Source organism: Esox lucius, chromosome 20 (genome assembly GCF_011004845.1).
Source record: "Esox lucius isolate fEsoLuc1 chromosome 20, fEsoLuc1.pri, whole genome shotgun sequence".
NCBI lineage: Eukaryota > Metazoa > Chordata > Actinopteri > Esociformes > Esocidae > Esox > Esox lucius.
In genome coordinates this window covers 31568763-31592508 of record NC_047588.1, presented here as the reverse complement: position 1 = coordinate 31592508, position 23746 = coordinate 31568763, and the positions used below count along the sequence as shown (strand labels likewise).

At 43.4% G+C, this 23746-nt stretch overlaps 2 protein-coding genes across 6 annotated transcripts; both read left to right on the top strand.

Annotated features, from left to right (window-relative positions):
* The first annotated feature begins 2385 nt into the window (after window positions 1-2385).
* selenbp1 (selenium binding protein 1) lies at window positions 2386-10369 on the top strand. 3 transcript variants are annotated; one of them, XM_010884652.4, is made up of 12 exons: window positions 2386-2627; window positions 5178-5231; window positions 5581-5693; window positions 5859-6044; window positions 6350-6470; window positions 6768-6950; window positions 7036-7217; window positions 7338-7416; window positions 7555-7676; window positions 8059-8151; window positions 8394-8512; window positions 9887-10369. In XM_010884652.4, the coding sequence occupies exons 1-12, from the start codon at window positions 2444-2446 to the stop codon at window positions 10047-10049; spliced, it is 1599 nt and encodes a 532-aa protein (XP_010882954.1). In that variant the 5' UTR covers window positions 2386-2443; the 3' UTR covers window positions 10050-10369. The 3 variants fall into 3 exon arrangements, with proteins under 3 accessions (XP_010882954.1, XP_010882953.1, XP_010882956.1); XM_010884651.4 differs by having other exon boundaries at window positions 5175-5231; XM_010884654.4 differs by lacking the exon at window positions 2386-2627 and adding an exon at window positions 2935-3159 and having other exon boundaries at window positions 5175-5231.
* A 2615-nt stretch (window positions 10370-12984) lies between these two features.
* On the top strand, window positions 12985-23598 carry pi4kb (phosphatidylinositol 4-kinase, catalytic, beta). Of its 3 annotated transcripts, none has more exons than XM_020041294.2 (14): window positions 12985-13220; window positions 15241-16007; window positions 16110-16478; window positions 17852-17911; window positions 18659-18886; window positions 19049-19270; window positions 19393-19502; window positions 19610-19714; window positions 20290-20413; window positions 20699-20812; window positions 20994-21145; window positions 21306-21438; window positions 21587-21707; window positions 21911-23598. In XM_020041294.2, the coding sequence occupies exons 2-14, from the start codon at window positions 15264-15266 to the stop codon at window positions 22090-22092; spliced, it is 2664 nt and encodes an 887-aa protein (XP_019896853.1). In that variant the 5' UTR covers window positions 12985-13220; window positions 15241-15263; the 3' UTR covers window positions 22093-23598. The 3 variants fall into 3 exon arrangements, with proteins under 3 accessions (XP_019896853.1, XP_010882952.1, XP_010882950.1); XM_010884650.4 differs by having other exon boundaries at window positions 12989-13220; window positions 19049-19276; XM_010884648.4 differs by lacking the exon at window positions 17852-17911 and having other exon boundaries at window positions 12991-13220; window positions 19049-19276.
* Window positions 23599-23746: the final 148 nt, after the last annotated feature.

Below are 23746 nucleotides of genomic sequence, written 5' to 3'. Positions count from 1 at the left end.
AGCACATGTTTGGACAGGAATATTTTTTATATAATATAATACAATCATTTCAGTTGTGGGTGCCAAATATGTTTGACTAAATGATTGGATTACTTTAGACAAATGTATGTGTTTGATGTTTGTGTAGCTAAGATGAATCAATCATTCAATGTCCATGCAAAAAAAGGATAATAAAACCATTCCAAGATATCAACCTGAAGCAGAGCATGCTGGGAAAATGTTCTAGAAATTGAGTAAAAGTCAGTATAACAAACATTTTAAGTGATTGGGAACATTTCTCTAACTTTGAGTTACACTTAGTAGAAACATTTGAGTAAGAAATACATTTGGGTTTACAGTGTAATATTAGAGTCACTGTCCACCTTTCCCTCAGCATTTCAGTAAAGAGATGACCATGTAACAAAGTATAAGAATAAATAACAGCACATGTTTAGTAGGCTGTAAACCTATAGCCTAATTAGTATGTGGACAACAGGAAATAAACTGCAGAACTAATTAAAGTATAAAGATATGTTTGTTTCTGAATTCAGACATTTCACCACTTTACCTTGGTTGGTGCCAGAGTAGTGTGGCAGATACCGTATATTTGTTGCTGTTAAATATTAACTTGAAGAACTTCAGGAAACATGTTGAGTAATCATAAGAGGTGAGGACTGCTGCACGGATATGTCTTTGTTCATGTTTTAACCCATTAGTGTGCTTGAAGGATAATATGTTAAAAATACAGTTTAGACTTTTATTGCGATGGTCTAATGAATTGCTTTGTTTATTTGGTGAAAATAACTCAAAATGAATGCCTGTTCCTCCACTGGCCCTTGAAGTGACCATGGTCGAAAACAATGAAAATATTTACATGACAGTTCTGGCTGATAAGCTGGTCTGGAGCCCATCTCCTTACCCGGATGAACAGTCATTGGTGTACTTTGTTATGTGCAAATGGATCACGTGTGTCATGACAGAGTAGGCCAAGACTTCCATCCCACCCCTACAAGCTGACATTTCTGGCCTTTCTTTCAAACAGCTCTTAAACACAAAGGACTGTTTTTAACACTATTACAGTGTGAACATACCATAAAAATGCTTTACGAAAATGCTTTACAGTTAGGACTGCTCATGGCTATTACATAGCAAATGTGCACACTGAACTTGGCTCCTGCTCACCAGCACCTACAACCGGTACCAAATATGCTACAGAGAATGCTAGAAGGCTACATGAGATTATTTTTGGAAAATGTAAAATGTTTGTAATTTAGCAAACGCACTTATCCATACAAACATCATGAAAAGGCAGCCAGGCATCAATGATCATGTCACCAGAATAGGACCCTCTACAATTATAGTCACTGCAACTGCTCTCCAGATTCGGAAGTCAGACTCTGGCTTGTGGCTAAAGTTAGATAATGGCTGTTTTAAGGAATAACAATTGTTCTTGGCACATTGTCTTTAAGGTGAGGAAACTTCTAAAATCAGGATGGAAAAAGAGAAATGTGCCTTTAATGTTGTCATGATCTGATGAAAAACAGTGTTGATTTAAGCCAGAATTTTCTCTCACAGGTTTACTTTGTTTTAACTACCCCAGATAAACATGTAAAGGTGAATTGACATCTCTAGTATTTGTGTATGTTAGCGTATTGGTGAAAGGGAGAGGGCGTGATCCAGGAGTTAGGGTGTTAGAGAGACAGGAATGTACTTAGGTATGGTTCGGATGGTCTATAAATCAGATCATTTTAAATATATTCACATGGCTTATTAAATATTTACAAATAAGTGGGGGGGGGGGAGTAACAGACTAAAATGTTGGCTATTATACACCACCAAAAACATTGCATCCAAATGCTTTCGCCGACTTAAAAGTTTGTTCATATTTGTTCATTAGTTAGCTCTGAGAAGAAAGTGTTAAAAAATAAGAACATCTGAAATGTTAGATGGCTGATCCAGATTGACTTAATTTTGTTTAATGACAGCATACATTTGTCGCTAAAATTGCACTTTATTGATGTCCATACATCAGCTACTCTTCCTGGAGTCCACACATTACATGGTACTGCATAACCACCACCCACCACACACACACACACACACACACACACACACACACATATACATGGACAGACCAAGAGTTTTAAGTGAGCCGGCTCTTGTTTCTCATTTCACCAGATCCGTCTCATTTGGCTCCCGAACGGCTCTTGGTTTAAAACGCTTGGGCTAAAAACAACTCAAGAACAAACTTCTCCAATCTTCACTGTGAAGGCGAAAGTTTAGGCTAAAATGAAAGCGTTCTAATTATCCTAATTATTATTGAATCTGTTTTTTATTTTACCAGACAATTCCCTTCTGGAAATATGTGCATGGAACACTGTTGACAGGTTCTGCAGTAGGGATATATTATATTGAGTTTTTTTTTTACGTATCTGCAAATTATCGTTGTTTGAGCGAAAGAAAAATGGATATCCTGGAGCCCAGTGAACGGTTCTTTTCACGAGTGCAAATCGGTTCCCAACGTTCAGCAAAAAGAGCTGTTCGCGAACGACCCATCACTACCCTGAACACACAGGCCACCCACCCCAAAACTCAAAAGATCAACAGAAAGCGCGGATCTCTGTGGACGAATAAAGTCTGCACAATGGGTTTGTGTGGTTTTCTTGTTTTTGTATGTATAGTTATTCTCTGTACAGTTTCACATACGTAGTAACAATGTTGATGATTAAGAGGAGTCTTTAACATTATATACTCTGATATGTTATATTTCTATAAAATGCCTGTTTGGACCAATTTCTAAAAAGAAGCGCTCGAATTCCTCACGTGAGGCAGTTTTTCATACGGTAATAGACAAATTCCATCGTTCATTTGTGATTTAGTTTTGCAATTACTTGGACAAACGTTAATTTGTGCTAGGCTAATTTAGACTACACGCTATCCTGCATTGCCTAATACAAAACGAATGCGAATTTCTGCTCCGAAATGTCATTAATGTAAATTAACTTGTGTTTGGCCAATTGGCAGTCTAGTATGATGTCCATATTCTGCCAACCAATGTTTATCTTTCGAAACGTTTCTTCAACGCAAACTAAGAAAAACAAGAAAGGGACCTATATCTGAAACATGAAATTTAACTAAAACGTTATCGTTCTCAAAATCCCCAGATCAATACCAGAAACAGTAAGTGCCTTGTAAATCCTAAATTATCTGAACTGTGCAGTTTGCTACACATTATGCATGTGCAATAACGTAAACTTGAACTTTACAGTGGTCAGGCTGTATAGCTACATGTAGGTAAAAACGGATTTATGTCAACTTTAGACTGAAAATGTTAGTGGTGAAACTTAAAATATTATTTCCGAGTTTACCTAGTTATAAGTTAGACTTGTCTTTCTAGTTAAAATGTCTCAAAGGAGTTTTCAATATTTCGACATCACGGACAACCAACCGTCATTTTCAACTTGATTGCATGGACTATATGGACTAAATATACAAAACATTACTAAGAATAGTTCTAAATATTTACTAAATATTCTGAATATCCTCTCAACTACATTCAAAGCAAGTTACGGTGGTATCTCAACTTAATCATTTGACCGTTCTCAGATACATTTATACTGAACTCAAACTGAAAACGTCTCTTGGCAGCAGAGAGGAAACTTGTTAGTGTCAGTGGGCGGGATATATCGTCTGGAGAGAGAACAAATATGTTGGGTAGCAATCCCATAACCTTTCACTAAACTTTATGACACACTTTTTATTTAATATATAACCCCCAGAAGAACAACTTTTGGACCTTCATAACTGCATTGTATACAGCTGAAACTTCAAATTAGAATTTGAAGGCAGGAAGACCTGGCCTCATCCAAAAGGGAGAGGAATTTAGAAAGGATGAGGGCAGTTTGGGGGCCAGTGCAGAATGGGGCAGATCCAGCAATGATGCAACATCGTCAATCCACATGGGCTACGTGTTGTATATTTTGGAACAAAACATATGCACTTCTAGACTGAAAACTTTTTCCTGCAAGATTCCTTGATATTTTACATCTGTTCTGGTTTACACATGCTCTCTCACCATTGTTTATGAGCTGCAACAATTATTTAGGCTTTCATTTAACCATTGTTTGTTTTATCGCCTTGAAATAGTAATTGGTTATACTGTAGGTAAATATCTAAAATTGTGTTTCTGGTTAGTCAAGTGTGTTCTGTCATATCAATTGTGTAAGTATAAGCTGAGAGTGGTCAGTATCTAGTCTTGATTCTCTTTTTTTCTTATGGAGTCCAGTATTGGTCTCTGTCAACACACTGAAAACTTAAGTGCCAAGGAAGATTATGAGGATGTACAAATCGACCAGAAACATAGCCAAAATCTTAGCCTTATCATCTTAAAGAGGTGAAAAGCATCGGTGAGTGCAGCTTTGCAAACAGGCTGGTAAGACGTCAACAGTGGATGACAATATAACACTCACCCTATTGAAGGAAAATAAAAAGCTTTCCGACAGATCACAAGCAATCTCCAAGAGGTAGGTGTGGATGTGTCAGCCACTGCCATCCACACTGCAAGGTGCAAATTACTAGTTAGCTTTGAAACAGGGTTCAAGTTTACAATTAAGAGACCACCGCACCTTTTTCTTTCCTTTCCAAAAAGTCGAAAAGGAAGGTTTTGAGTGAGGAACAGAAGCGTTCAATTTGCAGTGGTCTCTTAATTTTAACCCAATAGCAAATTGAACGCTTCTGTTCCTCACTCAAAACTTTTTTTTAATTTTTATTTGTAAGTGTACTGGAACAACTTATCTGCTGAAGTACAAGCTTATGCTTCCAAAGTCATTGAAAAGCACTGGTTTGCTAGGGCTTCATCATACTGCAATGACTCCAAACATACTGCCATAGCAACTAGAGTGATTCAGGGCCAATTCATTGGTTCAAGGACATTTCTTGACTGGCCAATCACCAACTTTAAACTCAATTGAACATGGGCTGAAGATGAGATTAAAGGAAAAAATACCTCTAAAGTAACAATGGTTGCAATACAGACCTAGCTGGGCATGAAAAATACTCAGTGTCTGGTTGGGTCAATTGTTTGAAGACTTGTTTTTTGGCAGTTGTTAGTGTCCTGACATTCAGTAAGGGGACTGCACTAAAGTATTTTCATTTCTAAATCCAGTATGTACCCAAATACCGCTTTTTTCCCCCAGCAGCTCAGTGCAAAGGCTGTGGACCTGGCTACAAAAGCCCCCTTGATGCCATGAAAGGTGAGTCATGTACTGAAAAGAACATGAGCTATACTTACACTACATATTTAAGTAGGGATTGACGTAGAAGTGTCAATATTGCTTCACCATCAGTCAAGTTTGGAGATTTGTTATGGTTGATTGAATTGTATTGTCCCTTCCATTGACAGTTCTAGGTGCCAAAATGCTACTGAGTTTCTTTGCCGTCTGCTTTTGGTAGAGACATGTTAAGGGTCCAGTGGGACCACCATTGAGCCCGCTCCACCTCTCTGTCTGTCAGTTCATTGAGGTTTGCATGGTTCTTGCTGCTGTGGTCAGGGCAGAGTATATGACCATAGTGCCTCCTAAAATGGGGATCTTCGTTTTGAAGGACCACGTGAGGAGATTGTGTATCTGCCCTGCATTTATCGCAACACCGGCATCCAGAAACCTGACTACCTTGCCACTGTCGATGTGGATCCAAAGTCTCCTACTTATTGTCAGGTACTACTGATTCATATTCATCTACAATGGCCTTCAGTTTCAAACCCGTGCTTTTCTTCTGTGGTAAATTTGGTCGCCAGCTGAAACACAGAAGAGACGACCGTATCTTCTGTAATGACTTTTGACTGTAGCTTGTGTCTGTCCTGGTTTGGTCCACGCCTTCAGGTTATCCACAGGCTGCCCATGCCCAACCTCAATGATGAGCTTCACCACTCCGGCTGGAATGCCTGCAGCAGCTGCTTTGGGGACTCATCCAAGAAGCGCAACCGCCTCATCCTACCATCGCTTATCTCCTCCCGGATCTACGTGGTGGACACTGGTACAGACCCCCATGCTCCACGGATCCACAAGGTAAAGGCTTGGCTTGCTACAGTTGGCCGTTGGCTGATGTGGTACTACAGTACCTGTTGATCGCATTGTTTTATTCTATGTTTCACTAGCTTACATGACATTAATCATACAATGTTTTGCCAAATTAAAAGCCCCCAACTCTTAATCCACATGACTGTACACTTCGGACTGTTTTACATTTTCTTTATACACAATCCCTTAAACAATAAGTTAACATTTTGATGTTGGAAATGTTGTTGTTGTCTTTCCCATGCAAAGGTGTAATCTGATCTGAACCAAATGATTGTCCATTTTATTCCTTGCAGATTGTAGAGCCGACAGATGTGTTCTGGAAGACTGGCCTGGCAAACCCCCATACCACGCACTGCCTGGGCAGTGGCCAGATCATGATCAGCAGTATGGGAGATCCCTCTGGGAATGGGAAAGGTAACAGGAGAGCCTATACACGGCAGTACGGGGGAGAACACTGCTGATCCTCTGCTTGTCGGCAGCCTCAGACAATGTGTGCATCCTACAACGTGTTCCTTTGTATCTTACAGATGAAAGGATTCATAAAACACTCTTACTTTCGGGGACTATCTTGTCTTACAAGGCCATACTTCCAAATGTCATGTAGAAGTTGCACCGTGGTAAAGAACATTGGGGCGCTGAGGGGCCAGGTGTCATTCAGACGCGTAAGCTATATGGATTAGATGACTAATCCTGGATTTGTCTTCCGCTCAGGTGGCTTCATCTTGCTGGATGGTGAAACGTTTGAAGTGGTCGGTAACTGGGAGCTGCCTGGTGAGGCCGCGCCTTTTGGCTATGACTTCTGGTACCAGCCTCAGCACAACGTCATGATGAGCACAGAATGGGGAACGCCCAAATTCCTGGCCGATGGCTTTAACCCGGAACATGTCAAAGAAGGTGTGTAAGTACAAGCGTGTGTGTGTGTTTGTGTCACACCCGTTGTGTAGAGAGAGCGGTGTTTTTAATACTGCTGTTGTTATAGGTCGTTATGGGTCCATGGTCCACGTGTGGGACTGGACCACTCACAAGCGTCTGCAGTCTCTGGACCTGGGGGAGGAGGGCGCTATTCCTCTGGAGATCCGCTTTCTCCATGACCCTGCCTCCTCGGAGGGCTACGTCGGCTGTGCGCTGGGAGGAAATGTCTTCCGTTTTTACAGGACAACCGTGAGCAACATCTCCACGTTAACGTCTTACCTAGGAAGAAGTTGATCGTAATCCATGAAGTCTTGGATTTCTTTGCTTTTGTGCCTGTTTTCCGTTTTTAAATGATAGTGTTCTTTGCAGAAAGGAGACTGGGCTGCTGAAAAGGTTATACAGGTCCCAAATAAGAAAGTGGAGGGTTGGGCTTTGCCAGAGATGCCAGGTAAGTGTGTTTGGGCAACGTTTAAAGTGGGCTACCATTACGCTTACTGTTTTCAGTTCTTATTAAACAGTTGTAATTGGGTTTTGCTTTCCAATTATTGGCAAAAGTGACAGAAGATGTGTGATCTGCACATTCCAGGCCTGATCACAGATATTCTGATCTCCCTGGATGACCGCTTCCTCTACTTCAGTAACTGGCTGCATGGAGACATACGACAGTATGACATCACAGACCGCAGGCACCCACGTCTGACTGGTCAGGTGAGATCACAACATGGCTAACTTATATTTTATACCCATGAAAGTTTCCTATCGCCAAGGGTTTTAAAATTATGTTCATAAGCCAAAATGAGTACCCAGTCTTTTGTGTACTACATCAGCCTAATGTTTCATTTATCACCCATTTTGAATATTTTATGACCTGATGTGCTCAAGATTTCAGAATACATCCTTAAATGATTCTCTTCATCAGTCTGCCTATGTGAAAAAACATTGTGTTAAACATTGTGTCAAGAAAGTGACCTACATTTACATTGTTAATTTAGCAGTCACTCTTAGCCAGAACGATTTTTAATTACCCTAATGTTTCTAGGACAGACAGACGGCCTCGTGAAATAATGGTTTGTGCACTGACTGTATTCAGGTCTTTTTGGGGGGGAGCATTCCAAGCGATGGCCCTGTCAAAGTATTGGAGGACCCAGAGAATCAGACCCAACCACCCCCACGCGTAATTAAGGTGTGTGTGAAAGTAATTATCTGTCCACCTACACCTGCTGTAGAAGTAAATAACCTGGCACCCTGTGTATCCATTTTGAAACCTGTACCTGGAAATTGCCACCGTAATATTATAAACACACTGGCAGAATGTGCGGTAGGACAGGCGCTGCACCGGTTTACCTTTGCGTGTGTAGGGTGCTGACTCTGACTTGTGTGTGTGTGTGTGTGTGTGTGTGTGTGTGTGCGTGTGATTCCCACCAGGGAAAGCGGATCCCAGGGAGTCCCCAGATGTTGCAGCTCAGTCTGGATGGGAAGAGACTGTATGTCACAACCTCTCTCTACAGTGGCTGGGACAAGCAGTTCTATCCAGAGATGATCAAGTGAGAGGACCTCTTTTGTTGAGTTTATTGTGGAATATCTGACCCACTTGTCAGTACCAAGTTTCACTTGTAAGCATGAAACATTTTGGATATGTAAGCTGTAGCTCTGGTTGTGTATGTGTGGTAATTCTATATTGTTTGCTTGGTGTGTAAGACGCCAGCTTTTGAATGCCGGTAACTAGGGCTGTCGCAAATAATGAAATAATTGCCTGATCACGATTATTTGTGCCACTTTTGTTTTATTTGCACAGTATTTTGATTCCAAAATCATGTGTCCAATCTATATAAGTTTTTTTTAGGCCGATGTTAGAAATGTCTCAACACATACCATGCAATTGATGTCCGCTTCCATCAACAGATACGCTAGACATGCGAGCAGAAGAGCGATTGACAGCTCTGCAGAACGTTTTAGGCGCCAATCATTTACTTAAAATAGTTTTCTGCTACATTTCAGTATATTTAAACCTAATTTGGAATTGTTTTGCTATGCACAGAAATGTTATTTCGCAATATTATTATTAAATAATGCGTTTCAGTCGCTTATCTGTTGCATCAACTCTGATCGACAAAAGAAAAAAAACACGTGTGTGTAAAATATTTTTACTAATATTGTCAGCGGAATTTTGTCCAACCATATTTCCTAATTAGATATTGCGCACTGAAACGTTTGGATAGAAATACTGTATATGTTGTCCCATTGCATATTAAACATTGAAACACCTTTTGCTAAGTAAGGATGGCGGTATAATATTTACAGCGAGCGGTGAAAATGTCACGATGCGCAGCAAAATGTTATTGTCATTACAACCCATAACCATAACTGGTTGAATGTTGGTCTGTACAAAAAAACTGCGGGACGGTGTAAAAAGAAAGCACAGTCGGATAGAATGTCAAAAATGATATTGCAAAGTCTTGTTTTCATTTAGTTCACAAATTCCAGAGAAGTTTCCGGTGTTGTAGTACATGCCAAAATAAAGAAATATGGAGCGCTAAGAGGAGAGAAGAATACTCTACTGACCATAACAATTAATCACTAATACGAAGACCTAGGTTTGGCTTTCACGTTCGGTCCCAAATAGTAGGCACCGTCTTTTCTAGACCGCCCTGCGTGGTGTTCTCTTCCCATAAGTGATCCTCAGAGAGTGATCACAGGTGCACCTGAACCTTAAATAGATCTAGACTCGACAAATCAGTGGACTCAAATGATTTGCAAGTTTTCTGGTACCACCTCCCAGGACACGTCACTGTTGGTTGGCGCTTGCCCAGCTGGCCTCTATTGCCACACTAGACACATTATATTTAAGTACTTGACAATTATAATTAAGTACTTGTCTATTATATTTAAGTACTTGTCTGTCTATATTTCACTTTTAGGGATGGGTCGGTTATGATGCAGATTGATGTGGACACAACCAGTGGTGGGCTCAAGGTGAATGAGAACTTCCTGGTCGACTTTGGGAAAGAGCCTCATGGACCGGCTTTGGCCCATGAGCTACGATACCCGGGAGGAGACTGTACCTCAGACATCTGGCTGTAAAATTACAGACGGCTACAGTTCTGCCTGTTTCATTCATACCAGGTGTGGTTTAAGATGACCACGCCCCCAAGTAGGGTAGACAGGCCTTGGAGTTTAAATCAGTCCCATGCATAAATTGCATACTTTGCTGACTTTATTCTGATACCACTGTTTAGACATTTATGTACCCTTAGCATAAAATGAATACCGATGATTCTTCTGGGGATGCTTCTCATTTCTACAAATACTAATTCTGTCATACAAAAGTATGTGTGTATGTGCAGTGGGGAGAACAAGTATTTGATACACTGCCGATTTTGCAGGTTTTCCCACTAACAAAGCATGTAGAAGTCTGTAATTTTTATCATAGGTACTCTTCAACTGTGAGTGACGGAATCTAAAAAAAGAATCCATAAAATCACATTGTATGATTTTTAAGTAATTAATTAGCATTTTTGCATGACATAAGTATTTGATACATCAGAAAAGCAGAACTTAATATTTGGTACAGAAACCTTTGTTTGCAATTACAGAGATCATACATTTCCTGTAGTTCTTGACCAGGTTTGCACACACTGCAGCAGGGATTTTGGCCCACTCCTCCATACAGACCTTCTCCAGATCCTTCAGGTTTTGGGGCTGTTGCTGGGCAATACGGACTTTCTGCTCCCTCCACATATTTTCTATTGGGTTCAGGTCTGGAGACCTGAACCCAACAGCCACGACCCATCTTCAATGCTCTTACTGAGGGAAGGAGGTTGTTGGCCAAGATCTCGCAATACATGGCCCCATCCATCCTCTCCTCAATACGGTGCAGTCGTCCTGTCCCCTTTGCAGAAAAGCATCCCCAAAGAATGATGTTTCCACCGCCATGCTTCACGGTTGGGATGGTGTTCTTGGGGTGGTACTCATCCTTCTTCTTCCTCCAAACATGGCGAGTGGAGTTTAGACCGAAAAGCTCAATTTTTGTCTCATCAGACCACATGACCTTCTCCCATTCCTCCTCTGGATCATCTAGATGGTCATTGGCAAACTTCAGACAAGCCTGGACATGCACTGGCTTGAGCAGGAGGACCTCGCGTGCACTGCAGGATTTTAATCCATGACGGCGTAGTGTGTTACTAATGGTTTTCTTTGAGACTGTGGTCCCAGCTCTCTTCAGGTCATTGACCAGGTCCTGCCGTGTAGTTCTGGGCTGATCCCTCACCTTCCTCATGATCATTGATGCCCCACGAGGTGAGATCTTGCATGGAGCCCCAGACCGAGGGAGATTGACCATCATCTTGAACTTCTTCCATTTTCTAATAATTGCGCCAACAGTTGTTGCCTTCTCACCAAGCTGCTTGCCTATTGTCCTGTAGCCCATCCCAGCCTTGTGCAGGTTTACAATTTTATCCCTGATGTCCTTACACAGCTCTTTAGTCTTGGCCATTGTGGAGAGGTTGGAGTCTGTTTGATTGTGTTGACAGGTGTCTTTTATACTGGTAACAAGTTCAAACAGGTGCAGTTAATACAGGTAATGAGTGGAGAACAGGAGGGCTTCTTAAAGATAAACTAAGAGGTCTATGAAAGCCGGAATTCTTACTGGTTGGTAGGTGATCAAATACTTATGTCATGCAATAAAATGCAAATTAATTATTGAAAAACTGTATCTCCAACCTTTTGACTGGTACTGTGTATATTTTTCAATTTTCTTGCACCTGCACATACATCCAGTCAAGCACAACCTTAACATCTGTACATTTCTAATTTAACATTGATTAATAACCTTAAATGTATTATATTTACAATACATAATATTTTCATCACTATTAGAAAAAAAAAACACTGTCCGATACAATAAATCTGCACTTATTTTTTCATTAATGAAATACCAATTAACAGTCTTTATTTTATTTTGGCAACCCCACTGGAGTTCCAGGTCTGACCTGACTTTGAAAACAACTGGATGAAATGTTATCTTTGGTTGTCATACAGCTTCTGTGCCAATTATCAAATAAAAAATAACTAATAACCAACTAATTTCAGGCAAAGACTAACACTTGTTATAGTTGTTATAGCTTACTGTTTAATTAAGTATATATGATGACCATTTTAGATTTCTATATGACCAGAGTGTGTATTTGTGTGTATCAGCTGGGTTGAATTAATCTGTGGGTTTGGATTGTTGTGTACTTGACATGACTTGTGTACTTGACACCTTTGAAATTCATTTTATGTATAGTCATTATATATTGCACTGTTATTGATGTTCATTTGGAAGAAATCAATGCCTTTTAATAATACCCCAGCATTTTCTAAATGTACTTTATTCACACTGGTTTTTAGTCCTTGAGTGATAATTGATCATTGGGTCTAATAGCTGTGTTTCAGTAAGCGCATGGAATGTCTTTGAAGCAGGACCTTAAGCAAATTCTGAAATGGATAACTGAAGCTTTCTCAGAGCTGAGCAAGTTAAATGCAAAGGATATCATTGCAATTATTTTAGGTTTTTGATTCTAAATAATCTTTGATGTAACATTATTGCCATTATTAGTGTTACATCGGTTTGCACGGGAATAAAAAAAAACACCTGATTTGAATATTTACTTTCCTTCTTCCCAAACTAAATGAATCAACGTTAAAAAAGAAAAATATTGTAAAAATGATTTGGATGTTCAAATCATGGTTAAAATGAAATCTCTATTTCCGTTCTCCGTTCTGTAACTCTTCCCACCAACCTTTCCACACCTCTCCATCTAACCTTATCTGAAAACATACTTTGTGGGTAATAAGTGTCCAACGCGAATTTAGACACATTTGGAGTGCCAAGATTGCTGCGCTGTGGTTTCAAATCAGCCTCCCCTATCAAATCATCATGAGTTTATTTAGACAAAAAAGAAAATACGGAGTGGACATGTATCTTTGTGAGTGGACCAGAGTGAACTTTTTTTCAGCAATGGCTCTGTAACTCACTTCTAGGTCTTTTTAATAATGTACACGTTTTTTATTCAGCAAAGTTTCATATTCAAAAGAAATATGAACTATTTCTGTAATACGAGCATTTTACACAGGCACTGAACGGGCAACCCTGACTGTCACTGTTCTTCAAATTGTTCAGAGAAGTCGGACAGTGAGAGACTGACTGCTTTCTAAATGGAGCAGATAAACTGGATTTAAACTAAACGTTATTACCACCGAACACATTTTAAGGTATGAGATATGTTGCTGCGCATTTATACCAGTCATAAAGCGTGGCATGGAGTTTGCAAACCAAATGGCTATGCAAGTTAGCCACTACTACCACAACTATATTAATGTTTTAATTTAGCTACTATAGTGTGTGCAGTTAGCTAACTAGCTAGCTAACGTAATCCCTGAGATTAATGTTAAGATTACGGTAGCAAATATCAACCATTGACTGGTTCGGTTTCAACATAATTTGATACAAAAACTAAGTAAAGAATGTAGTTATAATAGTAACCTCACGTTTCAATAATCGTGTAACTAGCTAGCTAAACTGTACAGCTACGACTACGTTAGCTATGTATACTATACAGTAAAGTGTACTCTGAATTGACCGGTGAAAAATGCTAGCTTAGTAGCTAATGATTACATTTACTGTGGCGGAAAATGAGCCGTTGACATGTTAGTTAGACAAAACAACATTTAGTTATGAATCATCAACGAACCAATGAAATATGTTGGACCCTTCTTGGCTAGCAGTAGCTGTCTTACTTTAAGTAAATGTCAACAAACTTGCCTAGCAATCTAGCTAGCTAGGTTACGAGGCTAAAGCAAAGACTGTTTCAGGATTCTAGTCATTCATGATTGATTAGTTGGTTACCACATCAACCCTTACTCCAGATCATCTAGTTCTACATGTTGTCTGTCGATTCGTCTGTTGATTGCAGGTTGTAATGGCCTAATCGGTTCTTGCTTACTAGTTTGCTTGAAAACAAATACCACGTATTGTACTAATTTGACAGGAGCTATTTACAGTAACTATATTAATACTTGCAAACACTGCAACATAACCACACTTTCCCAAAAGCCCCATCTCCACGAGACATTAGAAATTAGACGCAGTAGTTGGTTTGCTGGAGTCTAGACACCTGTGTGATTCTGTTAGGACGTTTTAGAGCTGTTGGAATAACGTTGCTAACTAACTCTGCGCATTTGCATTATTACTATTTTAATTCCATTTTAAATAGCTAATTCAATAAAAAATAAATAAAAAAACTGCTGCAGGCAGCTCACAAAGGCTTCATTCCATCTGCTGAACACTGTAAATAAGCCCAACACTGATTTTCTTCACCTACCAGCTCATTCAGGCAAAGTATTGAACCATTTCCCAAAGCTAGACTCATATACTTTTTCAACATTTGGAAGAATAGATTAATCTTCGATATTAGCCCTATGGGAGTCTACCACCCACACAATTATTTTACAGCATGACAAGGATTTCATTTCATCTATCAATCTCCAGGATTGGATGATTGGAGGATTGGGGAATTAATTGTTTGTCTCTTAGTAGTTGTAAAGTTTAAAGTAGGTCCATGTTAACTTCTCACATGCATGATTGATAGTTTATGGGTTTCTATTAACGTTTAAATTTTTTATTCAACGTGCATTCATTCCGCCGATTAACACTGAGACTGAGACAGGGAAGGATCTCTGTCCTGTAGAAACTCAACACTAAAAAACACGATATTTGGTTGGCATGAATATACCTTTCTCAGAAATACAATCCTTCCTCTTTGCTTGGCAGTGCTGTTGCGGTGCTAATCTGCTCAGTTGGATTAGCAGATGTGTGCCTGGCCGTGCATGTTACATGGCCTGCTGGGACTCCGTGACCTCGCTCAGTCAGACACACATGTTCATAGCTGGACAGACGGATGGACAGAGTGACACTGACAACACCGTAACCGATGTTGGCTATATGCTAGCTGACTGATGGCCAGACAGACACACATCGATTGTCTGTTTTTGTTTTACACAATGAGCACTTTATCCCACAGCTTGTTTGTAAAGTTTCAGTTATACAAGTGACTGAGTCATGTTGACGCTTTATAACAGTCTTATTACACCGGCCTCTTTCTGTTCCCCATTCTCCCACTCATTCCCCCACCCTTTTGACACCCCTCCCTCTCTCCTGTTTTCTCCCTCTTCTGTCTCTCTTTCCCTGCCCTCTCTCTGCACTCTCTCTGCCCTCTCTCTGCCCAACCCCCAGTGGGAGTGCGGTGAGTGGCCGTGATGGGTGACGTGGAGCTGGAGCAGTCCGTTGCTCAGACAGAGGAGCCACAACAGCACACCCCCTCCACAGCCTCCTCTGTGTCCATCTCATCCTCGCCGTCCCATTCTCTGCCCTCCTCCCCGTCCTCCGGACCGTACCACCATCACCAACCCACCAGTTCCACCCCCAGTCCCACTCACAGCGATGGTCCGGCCATCCCCAGCCCATCCCTGGGCGTAATCTCGGAGGGCGTGACCGAGCTGACCCTGGTCATCGACCCTGAGGTGGCCAAGAAGGCCTGTCAGGAGGTCCTGCAGAAGGTCAAGCTCCTCAAAGGCGAAGGTGAGGGGTCAGGGTTCGAGGGTGGCTGTGGTCCAGACCCAACACTGGCCAATGGGACTGTACATAACAAGCCTACTGACCCAGTCAGCGTTGGAGGCGGGGGGATCATCAAGCCACAGAAAATCCATGAGGAAGAGGACCCCGAGTCCCTGACCCCCGGCTCGGTGAAAAGCGCGAGGAGGCGCCAGCGCCACAACCCTTCCAAACAGTCCTGGCTGCTGCGTCTGTTTGAGTCCAAGCTCTTTGACGTGTCCATGGCCATCTCCTACCTGCACAACTCCAAAGAGCCGGGCGTCCAGGCCTACATCGGTAACCGCCTGTTCAGCTTCCGCCACGAGGAGGTGGACTTCTACCTGCCGCAGCTGCTCAACATGTACATCCACATGGATGAGGACGTGGGGGACGCCATCAAGCCCTACGTGGTGCGTTTTCTTACCGCTGTGAGCCTTTCCTGGGCGCATAGGCATTTGTGTGTGCGGTTTCCAAAGAGTCTCGTTCACGTCTCCTAATGGTTTTCCCAACAGGTGCACCGCTGCCGCCAGAGCATCTCCTTCTCGCTGCAGTGCGCCTGGCTGCTTGGCGCCTACTCTTCCGACATGCACATCTCCACGCAGCGGCACTCGCGCGGCACCAAGCTGCGCAAGCTCATCTTCTCTGATGAACTCAAGCCGGCAGGTCTCAGAGCCCGCCGGCCGCCCGCGCTGACACCCTTCTGCCCCCTTCCGAATGCCACGCCGGCCTTGCACGGGCACGGCGTGGGCGGGGAGCACGGTCTGTCCCCGACCAAGCGCACGCATCAGCGCTCCAAGTCGGACGCCACAGTCAGCATCAGCCTGAGCAGCAACCTGAAGAGGACGGCCAGCAACCCCAAGGTTGAGAGCAGCCAGGACGAGGTGAGGGTTTGCAGATTCTTGCTATATCCATGTCCTCCTCTGACTGACCAAAGTCAGGTTTGAGTTTTTTCCCCACTCCCCTCTCTTCTCCCTTCAGACCTATTGTGGACATTCTGTTTGGAATGTCAAATCACTAAGTCACAGTATTGAATTGGCGTGCATTTTGTATCACCATCAAGGGTTCTGATGATGTCGCATTGTGAGGTCCCTGGTTGTTCATGGGCCTATAATACAGTAAGATACAGGTAAGGGTTGACTGTTGTCTGCATCGGTTATCCACAGCTGTCTCACGGGTAAGCCCAAAGACAGGATGTTGTTGTGAGGGCATGGGGACTAATTGAGAGGAATGCATAGATTATATACACAGCACAGAGTAATGCTTCCCCTTCTTTCTCTGCAAATCAGGTGTCCAGTTTATCCACAGAGACTGACACATGGCTGAAGAGAGGGCCAGTTTATCCACAGAGACTTACACATGGCTGAAGAGAGGGCCAGTTTATCCACAGAGACTGACACATGGCTGAAGAGAGGGCCAGTTTATCCACAGGGACTGACACATGGCTGAAGAGAGGGCCAGTTTATCCACAGAGACTGACACATGGCTGAAGAGAGGGCCAGTTTATCCACAGGGACAGACACATGGCTGAAGAGAGGGCCAGTTTATCCACAGGGACTGACACATGGCTGAAGAGAGGGCCAGTTTATCCACAGAGACTGACACATGGTTGAAATTTTGTGCAGTTTTAGCCTAGCTACACAACAGCACATTATGCCCAAAGCTCTCTAGAATTTGAGGTTCAGTGAAATATTGATTAACCTAGTTCATGGCATGGTGACCGACCAATTGGTAACATCATCACATCTCAGAGGGTCGTTGATTCAGTCATCACCAATAATAATGACCACTGGGTAATGGATGGGCTCAGCGACTGTCCCTGAAACTGCAGAGCTGGTGTATATAAGAGAATGTACTGGCCTTGTGTGCAAAGTTCAAAGTGTCTGGTGATTGTGTGGAACCTATTTATCTCACAGTTTCAACTCTTTTGTCCCCCCCCCCCCCCGTTCCTCTTCCTGCTGATTAATGTATAAAGAGAAACTGTTTTGATTACATGTTTTTAATCACTGGGTGTGTTGTGATTTTGTTTAAGGACTTTTACTAAGTATATATGCCTTGTGTTTGCTTTGCCCATGAAACCTCTCATCTCACTCTTTACTCTGTTACCCTGCTTCAACTTTTACTATGATTGGAGGGTGTTGATAGTAGACTCCGCTTCAGTGGTCATTTTGGAGTGATTAATATGAATCTAGAATCGAGTGTGTAACTGTGATTGTCTATTTTCATATTTTGCATTATAACCCCTCATTTTTCCCAGGATCTGAGCTCCAGCTCTGAAAGTCTTGAGTGTGAAAATCATGATTGTAAGACTGGTACAGTAAGTCAACTGCCTCCATTACAACAACCTTGTGTGGTGCATTATGGGTTGAGGGCTCTTTTCCATTGGCAGAGCCCAAGCTATGCTCTTTATATGAAAGGACAAGTTTTGAGCATGCATCTCAATGTGCCACTTTAGGCTCCAGTGCTAAAAGGCCTTCTGAGGTCAGGTCAGGTCAATGATGAGGCAGATAGATACATGCTTGTAAAACTACACTGTCTGTTTTTCTTTCTTTAAAAAAAATTATGTATTTGTGTATGTGCTGCTTTGGGGCTGTTGTTAACTTTGACATCTTTAAACCACTGCTGAAATATTTTACATTGAAATGACTCCTGAGTCCAAACTCGAATGATGGGTCGCTAATTGGTTGAAGTTTCAGTCTTTCTCATTTCACCTAGTCTTCTAACATTTGTGTCAAGTTGATTGTAAAGTGCCTTTCAGCTGTTTAACGGCGGGTATCTTGAGACTACATGCAATAATGCAAATTTGCTCGCTAAAAATCACCTGGGCTCCTAACGCCTTAATAGTTCCAACTAACTTGACCCAAATGGACAAGCAGCTCGTGGCTGTAGTGTTGGGTTTCTCCTGTAACAGACTGGCCGGTGGTGCTCTGATTTGCCCACACTCCGACGTCAAAATGAGAAGGTCCTCTGTATTCGCATCCACTGCTGAACCATTCTTTTCTGCCCTCCAATAACTGACAATGTCGGGTAACAACTCTGGCCATGTTCCCTGTCCTCCCTGTAGCCAGTGCGTCTGACGCCCCAGAGGGATTTCATTAAGTCCCTGATGGGCATCGGGAAGCGGCTGGCCACTCTGCCCACCAAGGAGCAGAAGACCCAGCGGCTCATCTCGGAGCTGTCGCTGCTCAACCACAAGCTGCCTGCCCGCGTCTGGCTGCCCACCTCCGCCTTTGACCACCACGTGGTCCGCGTTCCCCACACACAGGCCGTGGTGCTCAACTCCAAAGACAAGGTGAACACACACACACAGAGACACAGACACAGACACACACAGAGACACAGACACACACACACACACACACACACACAGACACACACACACACGCATTGTGGGGGGTGGAGTGAGACGGCACACGCCGTGCAGACGCGTAAACCGTTGCGCGTGCCTCGCCAGGCTCCGTACCTCATCTACGTGGAAGTTCTGGAGTGCGAGGACTTTGAGACCTCCAGTGTTCCGGTTCGCATCTCCGAGACGAGGATCCGCAGCACGCGCTCGGTGGAGAACCTCCCGGACTGCGGCATCACGGCGGATCAGCGCGCCGTGAGCTTCTCCACGGTCCCCAACTACGATGACGACAACGAGGCCTGGTCTGTGGACGACATCGGGGAGCTGCAGGTGGAGGTGGGGCTTGGGAGATATGCATTTCAGCTTCCCCGCCATATCCAGCTGGCCACTGTTCGCAGACCTCTTACACGGGCGAATCGTTCCTGCTCTCTCCCTTCCCTCTGTTATCCCAGCTCCCAGAGATCCACACCAACAGCTGTGACAACATCTCCCAGTTCTCCGTGGACAGCATCACCAGCCTGGACAGCAAGGAGCCCATCTTCATTGCCGCTGGAGATATCAGGTATGGAGGAACGGCTCCGGGCGTCACGGCGCGTGGCTTTTTCAGGCGGTGGTGCGTGTGTCAGAATGGGCCTCATTTGTCGGCGTGTTTCTCCTGTCGATGCACAGGCGACGTCTCTCGGAGCAGCTGGCTCACACACCCACCACGTTCAGACGGGACCCAGAGGACCCTTCAGCAATGGCCCTGAAGGAGCCGTGGCAGGAGAAGGTTCAGTAAGTACTCCCCTCCCCCGGGTGGACCGTGGAGGTGGCGAAGGCCTTGTTAGATTCTGTCCATTTTTGACACATGAACCAAATAAAATTCAACCGGTAGTCAGGGGAGAATCTTTATTTAGCGTGAGTCCAAGATATTGATCTTCCGTAGTTCTTACATGTTCTCCAATAATTATAAAGTTATGCCAGTCTTTTATGCCAGGAAACATAGGAGGCGGTCAGTGGTCATAACCAACCATTACAGAGTCCAATATCCTCCAATAAGAAAGGTTTATCCTACAAAATACCCTTGTATGGTATGTTCCAACCTATGGTCAATGGGCCTTTCCATACAGCCTATGACAGTCACATGGACAACTCCTAGCAGGAGGTATGGACAGGATGTATGGATAGAATGTGTGGGGCCCAACAGTAACAGGCATCACATCCTATCTATTGTCCTTTGTCCAGAGTTAGTCAGCACATGCGTTGTGTTAAGTTTCTCATGCCCATTTTTTCTCACCTTGATAGTAAACCTAAGGTTTGGGGCTGTTATTAATTGTGCGTGTCCGTTCTCTTTGTGTCCTTTTGAACAGGCGAATAAGGGAGGGCTCTCCCTACGGTCACATCCCTACCTGGCGGTTATTGTCAGTCATTGTCAAGTGTGGTGACGACCTCCGGCAGGAGCTCCTGGCCTCACAAGTGCTGCAGCAGCTCCAGGTGACGATGAATAGATACTTTAATTCCAACTCCACGCCCCCCTTGTCCATCTCCACGTCCCCCTCGTCCAACTCCCCGTCCCCCTCGTCCAACTCCCCGTCCCCCTCGTCCAACTCCCCGTCCCCCTCGTCCAACTCCACGTCCCCCTCGTCCAACTCCACGTCCCCCTCGTCCAACTCCACGTCCCCCTCGTCCAACTCCACCTACACAACCACACCCAGCTTTTACACTAGAATGTAATCCCCCTGTATTTATATCATCTTATCCCTTACCCCACTCCCCAAGGTCATCTGGGAACAGGAGCGTGTGCCTATTTGGATCAAACCCTACAAGATCCTGGTTATCTCCTCTGACAGTGGCATGATCGAACCCATAGTAAATGCAGTGTCCATCCACCAGGTGAGTGTGCTCAGAAAAGCTGGCATCAAATCACACGCAAAAACAAAAGTCAGAAAGTGACTACTTGAGACTGCATTGCTCTTGCAGAACTCCTTCCCCCCCCTCAGCCAGCCAGAACAACAACTTCCTTCTGGGCATCGGTGTCATGCAATGTTTAAGGCTCTTTGATGTCCCTCGCCAGGTGAAGAAGCAGAGCCAGATGCCTCTGCTGGATTACTTCCTGCAGGAGCACGGCACCCACACCACTGAGGCCTTCCTCACGGCCCAGCGCAACTTTGTCCAGAGCTGTGCGGGCTACTGCCTCATCTGCTACCTGCTGCAAGTTAAAGACCGGTATGGCCGCGCCCCCCCCCCCCCCCCCCCAAGCGTGTTTTATCGTAAACTCTTCTTCTTTCTTTCATTCCATGCATTCTGTTCACTCTAATCTCATCCTTACTCTTTCGTTCCGACCATTTCTGCTCTCTCACCTCTGTCCCGTGTGATTTCTCCTCAGACACAACGGCAACATCTTATTGGATGCCGACGGCCACATCATCCACATAGACTTTGGCTTCATCCTGTCTAGCTCGCCCCGCAACCTGGGCTTTGAGACCTCCGCGTTCAAACTCACCAGCGAGTTTGTAGATGTGAGTTTAATGACAGGGACCGACAATGAGGTCGGCCCGGGGGGTAGCGTTTGAGAGCAGCTGTTGCTCTGAAGCATTTAGTTATCCCCAAGTCAACGTATTTCTATCTGTTGTGACGCTGACGGGGGATATTTGTTCCTTTTTCTAGGTGATGGGTGGTCTGGACGGAGACATGTTCAACTACTATAAGATGCTGATGCTGCAAGGCCTGATAGCGGCACGCAAACACATGGACAAAGTCATCCAGATAGTGGAGATCATGCAACAAGGTTCAACTATGTTTTAGAAATACTCTATAGACAGAACGGGCAAAGCTCAGGCACAGTTAACGCGGAGGGTTGTTGAGCAGAGGTACAGCAGTGACAGTCCTGCTGTGTACATTGGTCGTGCAATTTTTCTTCTGTTTTAATAATGTTGTTGTTGTTTTTTTAAGCCTTTGTATTAAGCTGTACTACACTGTGTTTCTGCCTAGGATCCCAGCTTCCCTGTTTCCACGGCTCCAGCACAATCCGCAGCCTGAAGGAGCGTTTCCACATGAGCCTGACCGAGGAGCAGCTACAGGTACTGGTGGAGCAGATGGTGGACGGCTCCATGCGCTCCATCACCACCAAGCTCTACGATGGCTTCCAGTACCTCACCAACGGCATCATGTGAACAAGTGTGTGTCTGAGTGGGTGTGTCTGAGTGGGTGTGTCTGAGTGGGTGTGTCTGAGTGGGTGTGTCTGAGTGGGTGTGTCTGAGTGGGTGTGTCTGAGTGGGTGTGTCTGAGTGGGTGTGGGTGTGTCTGAGTGGGTGTGTGTGTGTGTGTGCGCACATGTACAGTGGACGTACATGGACTGGACTCACGGGCGCTTCCGGACTGGAGAGGCCACACCACTGGCAAAGACCACTCCTTATTAGCCTCTTTACGTCTCTACTGAGCGAATGTTTCTTTATAATTCTATTTCTAACAACCTCAACCCTTTGAACTGAAATCTTTCCCCACAGGATTCTTTTTTTTACTTAGTCTGGAGAGTTTCAGTTAAGTTTTTCTTTCTGACCTTTTCCTTCCCCATATTTGTGGTTCCTGCCCTACGTTTGCCCTTTTTCCATTAGCTTCTGTAGTCTTTTGGCCCCTTAAATCTTGGAATTTTCTGTATTTACTTCAAGAAATATACTTCCCACTTCACAGTATGTAATGGTCCAGTTTCCCTGTGCCTCAGCAGAGATTCACAACAACCACCAGCCCTTTCATCTGTCTCAGCCAAGAGTGCGGGGACGTCTCCATGTATATCACACACATCTATATTATTTTGGCTTTCTCATTTTCTCCGTCACTGAGTGAACGCTCATCCTGAAATACTTTACAAATGATTCTGTCATTAGACCGTTGTGATAACTGTTCAAAATAAGACTTGTGAAGACGTCCTAATACCCCCAGAGTGGGTTTGAACTTAGGCACAAGAAGTTCTATACAATGGTGTATCTTAGGTCAGATCTTTAGTTTTTTTCCTGTCTGTCTATTATACATCGTTGTGTGTACAGAGGGATGGCAACACTCAACTGTGAAGATGTATTTTTTGCCTGGTTATCTCTTTGGAGGAGGTGAGGGAAGCAGCCTACTGCTGTCTGTAGTCTGTAATGAGGCACACTACACTTGCTCTGCCAGTCTGAACAGACAATAGAAAAGCTGAGAAAAGAAATACAGTCAGGACACCGGTGTGATGAAAATACCTCAAAAGAACCTAGTTCTTTGCGAAACCAGTGCAGGCTAAAACATGAAGAAAAGTGTCCATTTGACTAATGGTGTTGAATTAAACATTTCGGCATACTTTTACATTGAGGTTGATAAGGATAGAGTCAATAGACTGAACAATCTGTATGTCATTATGTGCTGGGTAAAGATGCGAATACTTTCCTTGCAGTTTTTTCTAATCCATTCATCTCACTAAAAGCTTGAGTTTCACCTGTTTCTTAAAAAATGTTTGAATGAGTAAGGAGAAACCATTTACAAGCCAAAATCCTAATTAACTTTCAAGTTTTTCTACTACCTTTTCTGTTTTTGCCCAACCTTGTATTTCTTTATGAACTGATATTTAATTGACCAGATCTTATGATCATGTGACTTCCCCTAACTTGTGAATGTTCCTATGTGTAATAAATTAAAGGTCCTTGTCTCAGGCTGCTGAAAATGTATCTGTGTATATATATATATATATATATATATATATTAAAAAAGAATGTCATTATACCTGCTACATATGCCTTAAATGAATTGGGTCATAGGCTATGAACAAGTATTCTAATAACCTAGGAAGAAAATAAAATG